Consider the following 18,433-nt stretch of genomic DNA (forward strand, 5'->3'; position numbering starts at 1 on the left):
TGATTCAGCCAAATCAGATGAAAATTTTGGCTTCTGGGGCTTAAGACATCGAAACCGGGGATTTATATGGGTTTATATGGAGACTAAAACAAATTTGAACCGATATGGACCATTTGCAATCCCCATCGAACTACATCAATAAAAAGTATCAGCTCAAAATTTCGAGCGGCTAGCTTTACACGTTCAATCGATCAAGCGATCAAAACCGGGGATTGGTTTATATGGGGGCTTTATCACTTTTATTCGGGACAAACTTGGAACGAATATTGGAAATTATAACAGAACCTAATAACCTTGTGCCAAATCGGATGAAAATTGAAGCTTCTAGCGGCTCAAGAATTCAAAACCAGGGATCAGGTTATATGGGATCTATATCCAAATTTGAATCGATATGGCCCATTTGCAATCCCTAACAAAAAAGTATTTGTGCAAAATTTCGGAGGCCACCGTAGCGCAGAGGTTGGCATGTCCGCCCATGACGCTGAACGCCAGGATACGAATCCTGGCGAGGCCATCAGAAAAAAAATTCGGCGATGGGTTTCTCCCTCCTAATCTTGGCAAGATTTGTGATGTACTATGCCATGCAAAAGTTGTCTCCAAAGAGGTGTCGCACTGCAGCACGCCGTTCGGACTTGACTATAAATAGGGAGCCCCTTATCATTGAACTTAAAGCTTGAATCGGACTTCACTCATTGATATGTGAGAAGTTTGCCCCTGTTAGTTAGTGGAATGTTCATGAGCAATATTTGCATTTTGCAAAATTTCGAGTCGCTAGCTTTACGCGTTCGATCGCTATACTGATTTCGACAGACGGAGGGACGGATGTACGGACAGAGTTAGATCGTCTCAAGATGTCGAGCGAATCTGGAATACACATACTTTATTCCTCTTGCTGTAAATTTCAGTGTTCGCATACTCAAAAATTTGTGCAAATTTGCATTAATTGTCACTAGAAGTTATTAGCGTACTTTATTCGCCAGCAGAAGATAGCGGGAGGGTACGTGAGAGCGAGCAAGCTTTCGAGAGTTTAATAATTGAAAGCAGAAATTTCCAGCATCGAACCGCTGTTTTATGAAAACCAGCTGTTAAATTCAAATAAATGGCGAAAGAGAATAAAGGCTGTGCTTACTCTCCTGCAAGTTTTTACTGGAAAATTCCACGAAGAGATCTATTGCCACGAAAATTTTGATTTCGCTTTACTAAAACCTATCGCAAATGTTTACTTCAAATCAAGACTTATTACGCCTTGCTTCAACGATTTCTCGACTGACAACAATTCAGTATTTTCTAAATATTGGGTTGCCCAAAAAGTAATTGCGGATTTTTCATATAGTCGGCGTTGACAAATTTTTTCACAGCTTGTGACTCTGTAATTGCATTCTTTCTTCTGTCAGTTATCAGCTGTTAATTTTAGCTTGCTTTAGAAAAAAAGTGTAAAAAAAGTATGTTTGATTAAAGATCATTCTAAGTTTTATTAAAAATGCATTTACTTTCTTTTAAAAAATCCGCAATTACTTTTTGGGCAACCCAATACATACATGTGTATGTATGTTTTTCAAATAAAAATATGATATTAATAATGGATGCTTTGTTTAAAAAAAAAATAAACAATTCTTAAAGTAAATTGACTCAATTATGCGAAAATGTGTGCGCTTCCGAAATGCTTTGAGAGAACAACGCCTACAAAAGAAAAGGACATTTCAACCTATGTAAAAATTTCTGGACATGTGTATTGCCTCCACACCAGTCACAAAAATTATGATGAACTACAATGCAATTATTGCCATACCAAAGAATTTGTTTTCATATGAGAGTTTTTTTCTTTCTCGCCATCTATTTTTCCCATTTAATATAGAACGATGTCGATCATCTTTCCTCGAATCAAATTCACCACCACCACAACAACAACAACAACACCCTTCCGCACAGCAAATCCCAGCAGAAGCATGCCTCGCAAATGCAACAGAAATCGAGCAGCCATCAACATCCGCTGGGATTACAGGCAGTGGGTTTGATGCCGAGACATTCAGTCAACTCATCTGCACCTCACTTACCGAACAAATCCCAGAAGCGTAAGCGCGAACTCAAATGCCAATATTGCCCGTCCACCTTCATCAGCAACAACAACTTGCGTAGACATTTATTCGAACTGCATAAAAATGAAATTGGCAATTTGCCAGAACCACCGCGAATTGAATGTGATGTGGCGAACAATTGTCGCAAGTGCAACATTAAGTTTGAGTCGAAAGCCGAATGGATTGAGCATAAGGTGGCCGAGGCTCGTGTTATGAAACCATTCGGTCCATTCCAATGGGGTTGTGATCTGTGTGGCGCTTATGTATCACGCAAAGAAAAGCTCATCAACCATCTGCATAATCATATGAAAGAGCAAGTCATAGTACCAGTCGAATACAATGAGTCCGGCCAACAGAAACACCAGCACAATACCTCCGGTGAACAGCAAGATCATGGTGAGGAGGAGTCATACGAATTCAAGAAGATAAAATTACCCGCATTGCAACAAGAAAAAATAGCTGCCATGCAAACTGAAGCAGAATATGAAGATGAAGAGGATTCGCGTGATAGTGCCAAAGATCGGGACGATGAGGATGATGAAAATGTTGAGAATGGCGACAGACATAGTGGTAATATGGCCGATAGTGATGGTGTCACTCAATACCAACACCCAGGTTTCGAAGAAGATGATGAAATGGAGGAGGAAATACTTGAGGGTGAATTCGATGATTTAGCGGTGGGAGCCCAACAAACAGTCGGTGGCGAAGAAGACGAGGAGGAAGACGACGATGATGATGACGATGATGAAGAGGAGGACGATGATGATGACGACGATGAGGAAGATGATGATGATGACGATGATGTCGACGATGATGATGTGGGTGATGAAGATACCAATGAGGAGGCGCCCAGTCACAAAAAACCCCAAGCACAAGTACAGCCCCAACCTCAATCGCAGCAGCAGACACAGCGGCAAATTGCTCAGTCCCGTGACTCCGAAATGGATGACGATGACGACGACGATGATGATGATGACGATGATGATTCCGACGAATTTGACGATGATGCCTCTTCGACGGAGAACCGTAAACCTCCCGCCGTTGTGGCCAATGCTGTTGTAAAATCCCGTTTCTCCTGCGACTTATGCCAAGTGTATTTCGATTCTCAGCTAGAACTGCAGAAGCACGTTAAAATGCATTTCCTCAATGGTCCCGGTTCCGTGACGTTAACCGGCATCAAAACCTCCAAATCGTCCTCTTCGTCCAACAAAAGTCGCAGCAGTAGTAGTGACGTCCTGGCGGTGTCCTCATCATAGAGAATCTCCGTACAACATCCATACAAATTTAGAATTAGATTTGAATTCGTTCAACTTTTGTTTGTTAATGTGCCACAAATGAGTTAAATTATTTACCTTCACTTGCCCATGTAGTTTCTTTCAATTTCTGTTTCGATTCCCTTACATAGAACGATGAAAAAGCAAACGACTATTTGAAAGTAGTTAAAACAAAATGCCATATTGTCACCCTACACCGGCTCACTCAATTTTACTTACCTCTATTACGTTGATATTCACATAATATTTTGTGTGTTTTTATTTATTTTATTTTCCTTTAAACATTAGTATACTTTCTTCCAATTTAAAACACCTGTTGAACTTTGAATTGTTAATCATTCTTAAACATAGATACCTTTTTGGTTTTGTTTCCTTTAAATACCAACCTGTTTTTTCTTAATGCCTATACAGCATAGGGTGTAGTTTGTATTTATTATTATTATTATTTTTTTTTTATTTTAGCATACACGTTATTTTCGGATTTTTATTCGTATGTATTTAGCCTATAAGCAAGTAATAATTCAAACAACCAAACACACAAACACACACACACACATGATATGGGATTTGTATGTCACAATACAATTTTTAAATGTATTGCGAAAAGTTTTAGCAAAGGCTAAGGTGAATGCTCGATGCCTTTCCAACTCTTCGTATCCTGCAAATCCAAAGGTTATTCATAGTCAGTCACACATTTGCATTCAATTATAAAAAAAATAATAATAAAACGAATAAACAAAACTCTAAAATACAAATTAGCTGTTAAGCGATTCTTTAGACGTTTACATTACTTAAATTAAAGATAAACTAAAAAAAAAAACACACAACAAATGAACTAAACAAAAACAAAAAACAATATTATAAATACTTACACGGAAATATGTCATTAAAAAATAAAATTGCATATTCTAGATAAATTAAAGTATGTAAAGATTTTTATTTATTTTTTTTTTTGTGGTTCGCAGTTCAAATTTTTCCAAAGCGGCGCAAAACCTGGAACCGAATTACGGCATACGTGATCGAGTACGCCTTTGTATCGAATGAGATCTCGTCATGTACCGAATGAATGCATTACCGCACTCGAAAGCTGTCGTATCGAAATTTTCAAATGGCTACCGATTATTTTTTGCATCAGAGTTGATTTGGACATACGTTTGTGGCAAAACCAAACAAAACACAAATGACAATTTACATCTACCCGGTTTTTGTAAAAAATATGAATTTATTGAAATTTTTGGAAACAAACGTGAATTTATAAATAAACAAGTAAAAAGGCGTTAAGTTGGGCTGGGCCGAACTTTGGATACCCACCACCTGGGGTTATATGTAAACCGGTGAAAAATGCATACCTTATGCCCAATAGCAGCTTTATCGAAATAAGTTCCGATTTGGACCAAATACTAATACAATTCATTGTTCGATTTTGTAGAACAAAATATTGGTCTTTTTGGTAGCCATATCCAAATCTAGACCGATCTGAGCCATATACGACACGGATGTCGAAAAGCCTAACATAAGTCACTGTGTCAAATTTCAGTGAAATCGGCTTATAAATGCACCTTTTATGGGGCCAAGACTTGAAATCAAAATATCGGTCTATATGGCAGCTATATCCAAATCTGGACCGATTTGGGCCAAGTTGCAGAAAAATGTGGAAGAGCCTAACACAACTCACTGTCCCAAATTTCGGCGACATCGGACAATAAATGCGCTTTTTATGGGCCCAAAACCTTAAATCAGCGGATCGCTCTATATGGTAGCTATATCCAAATCTGAACCGATCTGAGCCATATTGCAGAAGTATGTCGAGGGGCTCAACTTAACTCACTGTCCAAAATTTCGGCGACATCGGACAATAAATTCACCTTTTATGGGCCCAAACCCTTAGATCAAGAGACCGGTCTATATGGCAGCTTTATACAAATCTGGACCGATCTGGGCCAAATTGAAGAAGGATGTCGAAGTGTCTAACACAACTCACTGTCCCCAATTTAGGCAAAATCGGAGAATAAATGCGCCTTTAATGGGCGCAAGACCTTAATTCGGGAGATCGGTCTATACGGCAGCTATATATAAATCTGGACCGATCTGAAATTGAAGAAGGGTGTCAAAGGGCCTAGCACAACTCACTGACCCAAATTTCAGCAAAATCGGATAATAAATATGGCTTTTATAGGCCTAAGACCCTTAATCGGTGGATCGGTCTGTATGGGGGCTATATCAAGATATAGTCCGATACAGCCCATCTTCAAACTTCACCTGCTTATGTACAAAAAAAAAAGAATATGTGCAAAGTTTCAGCTCTATATCTCTATTTTTAAAGACTGTAGCGTGATTTCAACAGTCAGACGGACGGACATGGCTAGATCGTCTTAGATTTTTACGATGCTCCAGAATATATATATTGGGTTGCCTAAAAAGTAATTGCGGATTTTTCATATAGTCGGTGTTGACAAATTTTTTCACAGCTTGTGACTCTGTAATTGCATTCTTTCTTCTGTCAGTTATCAGCTGTTACTTTTAGCTTGCTTTAGAAAAAAAGTGTAAAAAAAGTATATTTGATTAAAGTTCATTCTAAGTTTTATTAAAAATGCATTTACTTTCTTTTAAAAAATCCGCAATTACTTTTTGGGCAACCCAATACTTTACTAGCTGACCCGGGCCCGCTCCGCTGCGCCTTCTTTTAGTTTATATGGAACAGAAGTTTCTTTGGCATGTTTATTTTCGACAATTAAAGATCTTTTAGTGAAATACCATGCTAACTTGACTAACAGTTTAACAATATAAGTGCCTTTATCTGAATCCCATATGATCTTTATTGGTCTACGAATTTAAGTTTGAATGTAAGGTGTACTCCATTCTTAAAATACTTCATTTCAGCCCGATATTCTCATGATGTCTGATTTAGTGGTGTTTTCGGGGGTGAGGTGATCCCCCAGACACTTGGCCCTGAAAAAATATCAGCATCGTGCTATTCTTTCAAATACCATTTATTTAAACCCCATATTGCCATTGGCTTAAGAGTTTACAGGATGAGGCGTCCTCCAAACACATGGCCTCAAAATAGGCTATCAAATTCGTTTTCTAATCTCATATCCTTTCATTTGAGCCACAAATTGGCATGGTCGACATTTTTTTTTTTCCCCCTTAGGGGGTGTTTTGGGAAAGGGGTGATGCCCTAAATACATGGTCTTACATTTAAATATCAAATTCGTATTCTACCCCCAAATACCTTTATTTGAGCCCCATATTGCGATGGTCAGCAAAAAATTGCTGTTTGTGGGGTATTTTGGGAAAGGGGTTGATCCCCAGAAAATTGGTCCCGAAAGTGGGTAAAAATTCTTGCTCTACCCCCCAATACCTCTCATTTAAGCTCCACATTGACATGGTCGGTAAATTTGCCCGATTTAGGGGTGTTTTGGGGATTGGGGTGGTCCCCCAAACACCAAGCCCTGAAAATATATCAGCAACGTGCTCTATTCTCATATATCTATATATCATTTATTTGAACCCCATATTGCCATTGGCCTCAAAATTGGATATAAAATTCGTTTTCTAATCTTATTTAAACTCCTTATGGCAAAAATCAGCAAATATGTCCGGTTTGGGGTATTGGCCCTAAAAACTATAAATATTTAGTTCCACCCTCTTTAAGATCCAAATTGTCTTGGTGAGCAAATACGTCCTATTTGACGGTTGTTATGGTGGTGGGACATCCCCTAGACAGTTGGTCCCTAATGCTGATATCAGATACGTGGTCTACTACCAAATACCTTTAATTTGAGCCCCATATTTCCATAATCGGCAATTATGACCGGTCTGGGGAGTGTTTTGGAGAATGGGTGAGCCCTTACAAGCCGCAATTTTTGTCCGATTTGGCTGAAATGCTGCATTTTGTGTTCCGTTATGACTTCCAAAACTATGCGAAATACGGTCCAAATCAATCTATAATCCTTGTCCGGTTTCTGGAAGCTTTAATTTTTGCTGGTTTGACAGAAGTTTGGCATATACAATAAAATTATGCCTTTTAACTTAATTTGTTTTGTATGTATGTATAAATTTTTAGCAGAATCCGAATCTTGGAAACCCACCGCCATGGGTTCCCAATATTCGGCCTGGCCGAATATAGCACGCCTTTACTTGTTTTTAATAAATATGTTATGATTTGTTATCCGGTCGTTTTTTCTTCGTGGCGAGTAAAAATTTGCTCCCCATTCTATGGAGGTGAGTATAAAATGATTGTACGCCCTTAATTTTGGCCATGGTAAGTTAATATATATATTGAGTGGGTGTGTGGCAATCAAAATCGCCCTACGACTGAGGGAGTCGGGTACCTTAAACTTCTCCTCAAATCTTGGCCATTCTTTTGTTCTGTTGGGGTATGTGGAAGCGGTGTAGCGGCATGCTGCATGCGGAGCAACTGATTATATACAAGTGAAATCCTTCGTTGTTGATAGGTTTGACGTCGCTCAATGGAATGATATCGAAATAGAAATAAATCTGCCGTTTGTGAACGGGTAGAGTTCACAAATCTAACGAGTGTGTCTGCAAAGCTTCATTCCCTAGGACTAGGAACGAAGGCTTCTTGGTAAGCCTCTAAAATAAGTCACCTCGTCCTTTTGAAAATATGTTATAGCTGCCAAATCTTTCCAAAACTTTTTATTGACTGGGCAGAGCTTCCCAATCTCTACAAAAAACCATTGTGCGTCGTTTTCCCGATAAGGGACCACTAGGTTGGGTTTGTCGGCAACTAATCGATGCGCTTGAAAATCTATTTTTAATTTCCAAGCGCATATGCCCAATTAGACATAAGGTTAGGTTGCAAATGCAAATTTGCCCATGAACATTCCATCAAGGAACACGGATATCTTCTCACATATTTATGAGTGTCTCACAGTATAATAGGTTAGGTTTAAGTGGCAGACTCACTAAGACGTTATCGTCCATTGTGATACCACAGGAACAGAAGAAGGAATATGCCTTCAAGTTCATACCGTTGAACCATCCAGATCGCTTTAAAAAACCCAATAACTTGTGAATGTTCACATGCGCTAAATTAGACAGGTTGTCAAAGAAATGAGTACCTAAAGTAGAACCACTTCTTCAGACACAATGACTGAGACGTCTGTTCTAGCGAATGACAGCAAACCGGTAGACCTCTTCAAGTATAGATTAGGCCACATAGTTTTGGAATGCTCACAGCCCCCTATTTGTGACTATCTATCATTCGTTGGCCTTCTGGCCTGATCCTGAAGACTTAGCTTACATGTCGGTAGAGGCATACCCGAAGATTCCAGTTCTCCTAGGATGTGTAAGATAGTTTCTAGTCTCGTCCGATTCTAATTCCCTGGGATATCTCTGTGGCACGGCAGCCAGAACAGGTGAATATCTAGACCCACGTTGTCTGTTGGAGAGTTTCCTGGAGATATGTATCAACGAGTAGTTCTATTGTTTCCCCACTAGACATTGTCCATGCATTCTCTGACTCCTGAATATATCTCACCGTAATAGGTTTCGAGGATAGGATCTTCCTGAGCCTACGGCCTCAGATGTATCATCTACGGAGGTGCAGTATTTCACCCATGATTTGTTCTGAGCCTTTCTCAGCTCACTCTTGTATTTTTTTAGATGTCTCAATAGGGAGGTGGCCTTACGGCAGCGATTCAGTCATTCAGGGCCTTCGTGATCCCTTTGACCATTATGTCGATGTCCTCCGCAGTTTCTTCTTCCTTTTCTGGTCCAAAAAGGATAGTCGTGCAGAATATGTGCCAAAATTTATTCCAACTCGCCTTTCTTCTGTTATGTATCTGCAACATTTTCTCCAAGGCTGAAACTAATATAACGATTATCAGAGAAGCTGTGGTGTTCAAATACTTCTCAGTCACATATCTTTTCGCTTACGTCTTTCGATACAAAGGTTACACTTAGTACATTCTGCTTGTTCCTGGTAATATTGGTTTATTTTCTTTATTACAAATCGCCAGATTGCAGCTTATATTCTACTAGCTGTACCCGGCCCTCTTTGCTGCGCCTTCATTAGCACCACGAGAAAAATAAGTTTCTTATTTACTACCAAATGTATCTCTCCAGTACAATTTGTTGTACTACCAAAATCCTTTTATTGAACCCCATATAGTCCTGATTGTCAACTATTCAAATTTTGGAAGGTGTTTTGTTTTTTTTTATCACTTGAACCTAATTTTTAATACCATTTGGGTAAACTACTCCCGAAACCTTTTATTTGAGTCCCATGTTGTCCCGATTGATCCACTTTGATTTTGGACGGTTTTGGGGTTGGGACGACTTCCTCGATATTTGGATCCAATTTTTATTATCATTTTCAAACTCTTCTCTCGAATGCCTTTCATTGTGATCCTATATTGTCCCGATCGTTCTACTTTTTATTTTGGGCGTTATTCTTGGAGCGACGTCCTAGGTACTTGGATCCAATTGTTGACATCATTTTCGTATTCTACTTCCGAAAACCTTTCATTTGAGTCCCATGTTGTCCCGATCGGTCCACTTTGGTTTTTGTCGGTACTTTTGGGGTAGTTTTGCGTTTGGGACGGCTCGCTAGGTACTTGGGCCCAATTTTAAATATCATATTCATACTCTACTCCCAAATACCTTTCATTTGGGTCCCATATTGTCTCGATCGATTTGGATGATCTCTGGGATAACAGCCCAAAGATATTGCTTAGACAACATGTAGTTATGACTTCCCGCGGGTAGGATCCTGATGGATGCGGTCCACATGAGAACTGGAATACAGCCTGTCGCAAGACGAAGAGCGGCATTCTGACAGATCTGAATATAATTGACACGCAGTGGATAGGGATGACGAGACCACACTGGCGCTGCATAAATTACCACAGACCGGCCAATTGCTTTTTACGTGGTCAACAAGGTTTTTTTTGTCAGCGCCCCAATTGCTGCCGGCAAGTGACTTCAGGACCTTGTTTCTACATCTGACTTTATCGCAAATTGCTGTAGCTGTGACGCTAGGTATTTTAGGACACTTGATGGCCGGAATCATTTCTCCATCGACCATCACATACACCTAACGCGTATTTGTAGTGAACAGTGGCTAAAGATTTGGTGGCACATATCTTTAGATCTCTTGCAGCGAAATATGAGGCAAGTTCGTTGAGATAGACGTTCAACCTATCGCAGATGTCTCTAATGGGTCGGGGGCCAGATGCCATGATACGATAGGTAGAACGGAGAATTGGTAGAGGTTAAACAGTGCCAAAGATATCAACCCACCTTTGGGAATTCCCTGTTTCACTCTACGGTGCTTCGATTACTTATCCCTAAATTCCACAAATGACTGGCGACCACACAGATAATTGGCGACCCAGCGTTTCAGGCCTGGCTGGAGGGACGTGTTGGCGATGTTCTTAAATAGTTTGGCATGGCTGACGGTGTCGAATGTCTTCGATAGGTCCAGTATCACGAAGACCGCTTTATTATATGGCGTGGGCTGATTGAAGCCACGGTGGTGGCATACAAAGCAGTTGTTGTGCTACGCACTCTTCGAAATCCATGCTGATGCTCGTCGAATGGAAATTCTCCAACGAGGCTCGGGAGGAGTAGTGCCTCAAGTATCTTGGCTTTTGGTCTACCGGGGTTCGAGAGGGACTTAACAGTAGACCACAGATTGCCTAAACCGCTACCTAAGTTACAGTGCTCCAAGTGATCCAGCCACAAATTCCGCCTATGTTCGTTGACCTGATGTTCCGCCTATGTTCGTTGATTGAAGCCACTGTGATGGCATACAAAGCAGTTGTTGTGCTACGCACTCTTCGAAATCCATACTGATGCTCGTTGAATGGAAATTCTCCAACGAGGCTCGGGAGGAGTAGTGCCTCAAGTATCTTGGCTTCTGGTCTACCGGGGTTCGAGAGGGACTTAACAAGAGACCACAGCTTACCTAAACCGGTACCTAAGTTACAGTGCTCCAAGTGATCCAGCCACAAATTTCGCCTATGTTCGTTGACCAGATTCAGCTCGCTGATTCTGAGGTTAGCGGGGTCCGTATAATGAATTCCATCACGCTCGTCTGCAAGTACCACTGCCTGCGCCAGGAAATTGGGCCGAACTTGGGGTATTCGACCGGCTCGTATAAAACGAGTGGCTCCTGTGTTAATGAATTTCTCTCGGCAACTGCCACATTTGAGTGGGGTGTCAGTTCACCCCCCTTCAGTGAACTGACACCCCCCTCAAATGTGCTAGTTGCGGCCCAACACTGAACTGTCTGGAGCCGACCCAATCGGCCGTCTACAAATTGAAAAATGTCCGGCGTTCAGAGGTAATGTAGTCGGTCGATGGTGAGATTTATGGGGAGGTGTTCGGATCCCAAAGAAATGAAGGCTTGCCAGGATACGTCACTCAGGAGATCAGGGGATGCAAAGGTAATGTCTGTCGAGCTGTTGCACCTCCTCGTAATCCTAGTGGGGGCATCCTCATACACCGTGCAAAACATGGAGCCTTCAATCTGTTCTGCCAATGCTATGCCCCGCTGGTCGTTACCTAGGGGAGAATGCCATGAATCGTGATTCGCATTAAAGTCTCCTAGAATCAGACGATTATGGCCTGATAGTAGCCCACTTATGTCGGAATTGCAAGCTTGACCATTAACTGGGTCACACCTACCAATAGCAATACCGGACCTGACTGCTATACCCATGCACTCCATGTCGGGGTCACTAGCGCCAGGCGTAGGCGTGATGGGTCTATACTGCACGGAATGGTTTATCACGACGGCCAATCACTCAATCGATTGCAAAAGAGATACATTTCCCGGCACTGTCGTGGCAATATTGGGACTGGGATACTGCTGTTGCGTTTATTGCCGCACGAGAGTGCTCGGGGGGTCACATAGTTTGACGACGACGACGCATGTGACCCACTGTTGTCCACGTTAGCACAGCACCTTGCAACATATTCAGTGTGACTATTCTCCCGTAGTGACGTAAGGCCATACGAAGATCGGAAATGTACCCACTCCATGCACCGATTCTGGCAAACCGAACAGAAGCAGGGTCCGGAATTCTTTTCAATCCCGAAACGTGGGGAGAAGGCACTCCAGGATAAGCCTGTCCCATGACGAAAAAAGGCGAACATGTACACTCAGGTGGTAGCCCTTGCCGATTAGGATTCCATCGGGTCAATCGGTGCGTACAACCAGCTACCATGGGATTGGTCAAAGTAATATGATATAGAAATGCCAATTTGTCAATTTTTGCATGCTATTGTTTAAAGTCTAATTTTGCAATCGTTTTATAGGAGAACCAATCACACGACATGAACGACCATTTATTAGAAACATGCACATTTCCATAATAACGACAAACAGTCGAACTTTTACAGTTTGCGTTGCCATATGGCACCACCGGTTCGATCTTGGTTAAGCACCCAGGGGCACCTGAGATAGCAGTCCGTCCTTTCCTGCTGGCGCACACCTTGAACCCAATCCAACCGGATTACCCACCCCCGCAAGGCATGTCTAGACGCCTTTCTCTACTGTTTTGATCGTGACAGGGGAAGTTTAGTTTCTTGCAATTCGCCAGACATTAGAGATGTGGTTGATAGTTCCCCAGAAAAGTGTTCAGAAACAAAAGCTGTGTCGTCTCAGGAAGGAATATCTTCCTTCTTGACTAAATCCAGTGCAGCGCCTGGCCAGATTTCGCCAATCTTTTTTATGGCGCAACGATACATTTCAGTTGAGCGTTGATCCCCGAAAGCAATTTGTTTGTATCGGCCCCGATACCAGCCTGCATTGTTACAATCTGGAGGAGGACCAGACAATTCCGCAAGGCCATCGGAGTATATAGATGACAGTCTATTGACTACCCCATTCCAATTGTTCATAGGTATGCAGCCCTTTATTTCCCCTTGTCAACAACTGCCATCACCAAGCTGTCCTTAGCGACACTAACAAAGGTTCTTGGACCCATATTGCCATTTTTCGACCTAATTACTTCTCCTATTCAGTTGATCTTTACGTGCCGCAGCCTTTTGGGTGTCTGTGATGCCTTTTCCAAATCTACACGTGTAGCCTTTTGGATAGCCTATGCAGTAGAGGTGTGCACTTGAGTTGTCGTGTCACGCGTGAATCATGTGATTCGTGAGTGAGATCCAAATCCAATCATATGATTCAATCTTCGTGGCTGGCCGTGAATGATTACGACACTATTCACGACTCCAAGGAAATCACGACTCACGAGGCACGACGAAACGAGAATTAAAAAATTTTTCGCATTCTCTTAGATCATACGGTATTTTAACGCACGAATCTATCTACAGATGCATAAATATGAAAAGAGCAAATAAGTGGTTATGCAGGGCTGATACATTTTATCTATTGGGTTGCCCAAAAAGTAATTGCGGATTTTTTAAAAGAAAGTAAATGCATTTTTATAAAACTTAGAATTAACTTTAATCAAAAATACTTTTTTTACACTTTTTTTTCGAAAGCAAGCTAAAAGTAACAGCTGAATGCAATTACAGAGTCACAAGCTGTGAAAAAATTTGTCAACGCCGACTATATGAAATATCCGCAATTACTTTTTGGGCAACCCAATATATGTATAAAAGAGTTGGGTGACTGACAGTGAGAGGCCGGATGGCACCGGCCCCCACATAAACACTGAGTGCCTATGATGCTTGATATGGCAAGGCGAGTTATTGGCGCCTTTAAATAATCAATGACCATCATGTTCCCTCGGCGACCAAAACGAGCTTGCTCGCTTTTAAGAGCTTGACGAGGATCGCCCCCACACATGCAAATGTGGCTACAACAACAATAACAACCAAAAAGTACGAAATGGTACATATTTGCCCAGCCCGAATGGAAAGGCCTAGAATTACGTTCTTGGGTTCAAATTAAAGAGCTTCTCGAAAAAATAAGATTTGTTAAAAAAAATTGGAAAATCGTACTTGAAGTGGGAGAAATAGTACGTTTGGTACCACAATGGGTACTATTTGATACTTTCCTTGTTAATTGAACTAGAGCTTTGAATTTTGGAGTTTAGGTACACTATGGCAACCTTAATTGGGTGACTATTAGAGTTTTTGGAAATTAGTACATTTCGGTACTAAAAAAACTACCAAAAGGTACGAAATGAGTGAACTTTGTATAGGGCGGATGGTTAGAGGTAGAATGTTGAAATTTGAATTTAAAGACATCTGGTGCATTAAAATAAAGATGAAAAGAAAAAATGGAAAAATAGTACTTGTAACGGGAGAAAACGTACTTTTAGTACCGCAATTGGTACTATTTGGTACTTCCTTTACAGATGTAGCTAGTGGTCTGAAATTTTGCACGTAGGTACAACATTCGTACATTTTGATACCAATATTCTTACCATTTGGTACTTTCTGCGTAGATGGAGCTAGAGGTCTAAAACTTGGCATGTAGGTAAAACTTTGAAATATATGATAGGCGACTAAATGATTTTTTCACAATTCGAACATTTTGGTAACAAAATTGGCACCATTTGGTACTTTCTAGTTGGAGCTAAAGGTCCGAAATTCGGCATGTAAATGATGTAAATGATCTATTGAAATTTCGTACAATTTGGTTCCACAATCGGTACCATTTTTTATTTTCTCTTCAGATAGTAAAATTTTTTTCTCGTGAGCGAAGCTTCTCTCATAATCGGTGAGAGTTTTAGGATCATTAGCCCCAAGAGCGATGTGCTTTTTAATATTCTAAACTCTAAAAGAGAGTATTGGTTGGCCACAGAAGGACGATGGCCTCGGCAAGTTTAAGTAAAGCGAAGATAAAATCGATTCGCCCTTGTCATTAATTCTCGAACCGGGTGTCTAAGTCAAAAGGCCCTTCTGTCCTGTCGTCTGTCGGCTAGTGGTGTCTGGCGCAGCCGCTCCACCAGTCTAGGCCTCAGTAGGTTAGGGTTAGGTTAGGTTGAAAAGAGGTTGCAGATATTAATCCGCCCCATGCCACTATGGACATACACCTTAGCCAGTAATCGCCTTGTTGTGCGCTCTAAAAACTATAAAGCAACCTCTACAGAAAATTTTAAGTTAAGAATTCCGTGCTAGTTACAAAATCCTTGGTTCATGTCTGATATTGTGTCTCCACCTAAGTACCGGTATCTGTTGGACGCGAAAGCCGGGCAATAACATAGGAAATGCTCCAACGTCTCATCATCTTCCCCGCATGCCCTACACATGCTATCACTTGCCGCATCGATTTTACATAAGTGAGCTCGTAGTTCTATGTGTCCTGTTATGGTACCAATAGCTATACTGACCTCCTTCTTGCTTCCTTTCAGTAATAGCCTCGTCTTCTCACGATCTGGATCCCCCCATAGGATTTTCGGCGTCCCACCGACCGTTTCGCGGTTCCACAATGTTGCATGCGCATTCGTCGCCCACTCCCTTAACTCGGTCGACCCGAAAGGCTTCGGGTTAAACAAGTTTATTGACGGCAGTCCTCTGGCCTTCACCACCAAATCGTCTGCCCTTTCATTTCCCCTTACTCCGTTATGGCCCGGCACCCAAACGATGCGGATTTTGCCATCCTCAGAGAAGGCGTTAATCTTCTTCTTACACTGCAAAAATGTTTGTGACCTTACAGTCCTGGTTGTTATTGCCCTTATGGCAATTTTATTGTCGGTAAAGATGTTCACACTCGACTTTTTATTGACTGGGCAGAGCTTCCCAATCTCTACAAAAAACCATTGTGCGTCGTTTTCCCGATAAGGGACCACTAGGTTGGGTTTGTCGGCAACTAATCGATGCGCTTGAAAATCTATTTTTAATTTCCAAGCGCATATGCCCAATTAGACATAAGGTTAGGTTGCAAATGCAAATTTGCCCATGAACATTCCATCAAGGAACACGGATATCTTCTCACATATTTATGAGTGTCTCACAGTATAATAGGTTAGGTTTAAGTGGCAGACTCACTAAGACGTTATCGTCCATTGTGATACCACAGGAACAGAAGAAGGAATATGCCTTCAAGTTCATACCGTTGAACCATCCAGATCGCTTTAAAAAACCCAATAACTTGTGAATGTTCACATGCGCTAAATTAGACAGGTTGTCAAAGAAATGAGTACCTAAAGTAGAACCACTTCTTCAGACACAATGACTGATACGTCTGTTCTAGCGAATGACAGCAAACCGGTAGACCTCTTCAAGTATAGATTAGGCCACATAGTTTTGGAATGCTCACAGCCCCCTATTTGTGACTATCTATCATTCGTTGGCCTTCTGGCCTGATCCTGAAGACTTAGCTTACATGTCGGTAGAGGCATACCCGAAGATTCCAGTTCTCCTAGGATGTGTAAGATAGTTTCTAGTCTCGTCCGATTCTAATTCCCTGGGATATCTCTGTGGCACGGCAGCCAGAACAGGTGAATATCTAGACCCACGTTGTCTGTTGGAGAGTTTCCTGGAGATATGTATCAACGAGTAGTTCTATTGTTTCCCCACTAGACATTGTCCATGCATTCTCTGACTCCTGAATATATCTCACCGTAATAGGTTTCGAGGATAGGATCTTCCTGAGCCTACGGCCTCAGATGTATCATCTACGGAGGTGCAGTATTTCACCCATGATTTGTTCTGAGCCTTTCTCAGCTCACTCTTGTATTTTTTTAGATGTCTCAATAGGGAGGTGGCCTTACGGCAGCGATTCAGTCATTCAGGGCCTTCGTGATCCCTTTGACCATTATGTCGATGTCCTCCGCAGTTTCTTCTTCCTTTTCTGGTCCAAAAAGGATAGTCGTGCAGAATATGTGCCAAAATTTATTCCAACTCGCCTTTCTTCTGTTATGTATCTGCAACATTTTCTCCAAGGCTGAAACTAATATAACGATTATCAGAGAAGCTGTGGTGTTCAAATACTTCTCAGTCACATATCTTTTCGCTTACGTCTTTCGATACAAAGGTTACACTTAGTACATTCTGCTTGTTCCTGGTAATATTGGTTTATTTTCTTTATTACAAATCGCCAGATTGCAGCTTATATTCTACTAGCTGTACCCGGCCCTCTTTGCTGCGCCTTCATTAGCACCACGAGAAAAATAAGTTTCTTATTTACTACCAAATGTATCTCTCCAGTACAATTTGTTGTACTACCAAAATCCTTTTATTGAACCCCATATAGTCCTGATTGTCAACTATTCAAATTTTGGAAGGTGTTTTGTTTTTTTTTATCACTTGAACCTAATTTTTAATACCATTTGGGTAAACTACTCCCGAAACCTTTTATTTGAGTCCCATGTTGTCCCGATTGATCCACTTTGATTTTGGACGGTTTTGGGGTTGGGACGACTTCCTCGATATTTGGATCCAATTTTTATTATCATTTTCAAACTCTTCTCTCGAATGCCTTTCATTGTGATCCTATATTGTCCCGATCGTTCTACTTTTTATTTTGGGCGTTATTCTTGGAGCGACGTCCTAGGTACTTGGATCCAATTGTTGACATCATTTTCGTATTCTACTTCCGAAAACCTTTCATTTGAGTCCCATGTTGTCCCGATCGGTCCACTTTGGTTTTTGTCGGTACTTTTGGGGTAGTTTTGCGTTTGGGACGGCTCGCTAGGTACTTGGGCCCAATTTTAAATATCATATTCATACTCTACTCCCAAATACCTTTCATTTGGGTCCCATATTGTCTCGATCGATTTGGATGATCTCTGGGATAACAGCCCAAAGATATTGCTTAGACAACATGTAGTTATGACTTCCCGCGGGTAGGATCCTGATGGATGCGGTCCACATGAGAACTGGAATACAGCCTGTCGCAAGACGAAGAGCGGCATTCTGACAGATCTGAATATAATTGACACGCAGTGGATAGGGATGACGAGACCACACTGGCGCTGCATAAATTACCACAGACCGGCCAATTGCTTTTTACGTGGTCAACAAGGTTTTTTTTGTCAGCGCCCCAATTGCTGCCGGCAAGTGACTTCAGGACCTTGTTTCTACATCTGACTTTATCGCAAATTGCTGTAGCTGTGACGCTAGGTATTTTAGGACACTTGATGGCCGGAATCATTTCTCCATCGACCATCACATACACCTAACGCGTATTTGTAG

The 18,433-nt window shown here is 41.4% G+C and overlaps 1 protein-coding gene across 1 annotated transcript in view; it reads left to right on the forward strand.

Annotated features, from left to right (window-relative positions):
- Positions 1–3,728, forward strand: part of LOC106080858 (zinc finger protein hangover) — a 42,162-nt gene extending 38,434 nt beyond the window's left edge. Inside the window, exon 8 of the mRNA XM_013242457.2 lies at positions 1,856–3,728. Coding sequence (XP_013097911.2) covers positions 1,856–3,331 — 1,476 coding nt within the window. The 3' untranslated portion in view covers positions 3,332–3,728. The remainder of the gene's footprint in view (positions 1–1,855) is intronic.
- Positions 3,729–18,433: the final 14,705 nt, after the last annotated feature.

Source organism: Stomoxys calcitrans, chromosome 4, assembly GCF_963082655.1.
Source record: "Stomoxys calcitrans chromosome 4, idStoCalc2.1, whole genome shotgun sequence".
In the NCBI taxonomy this organism is placed as follows: Eukaryota; Metazoa; Arthropoda; class Insecta; order Diptera; family Muscidae; genus Stomoxys; species Stomoxys calcitrans.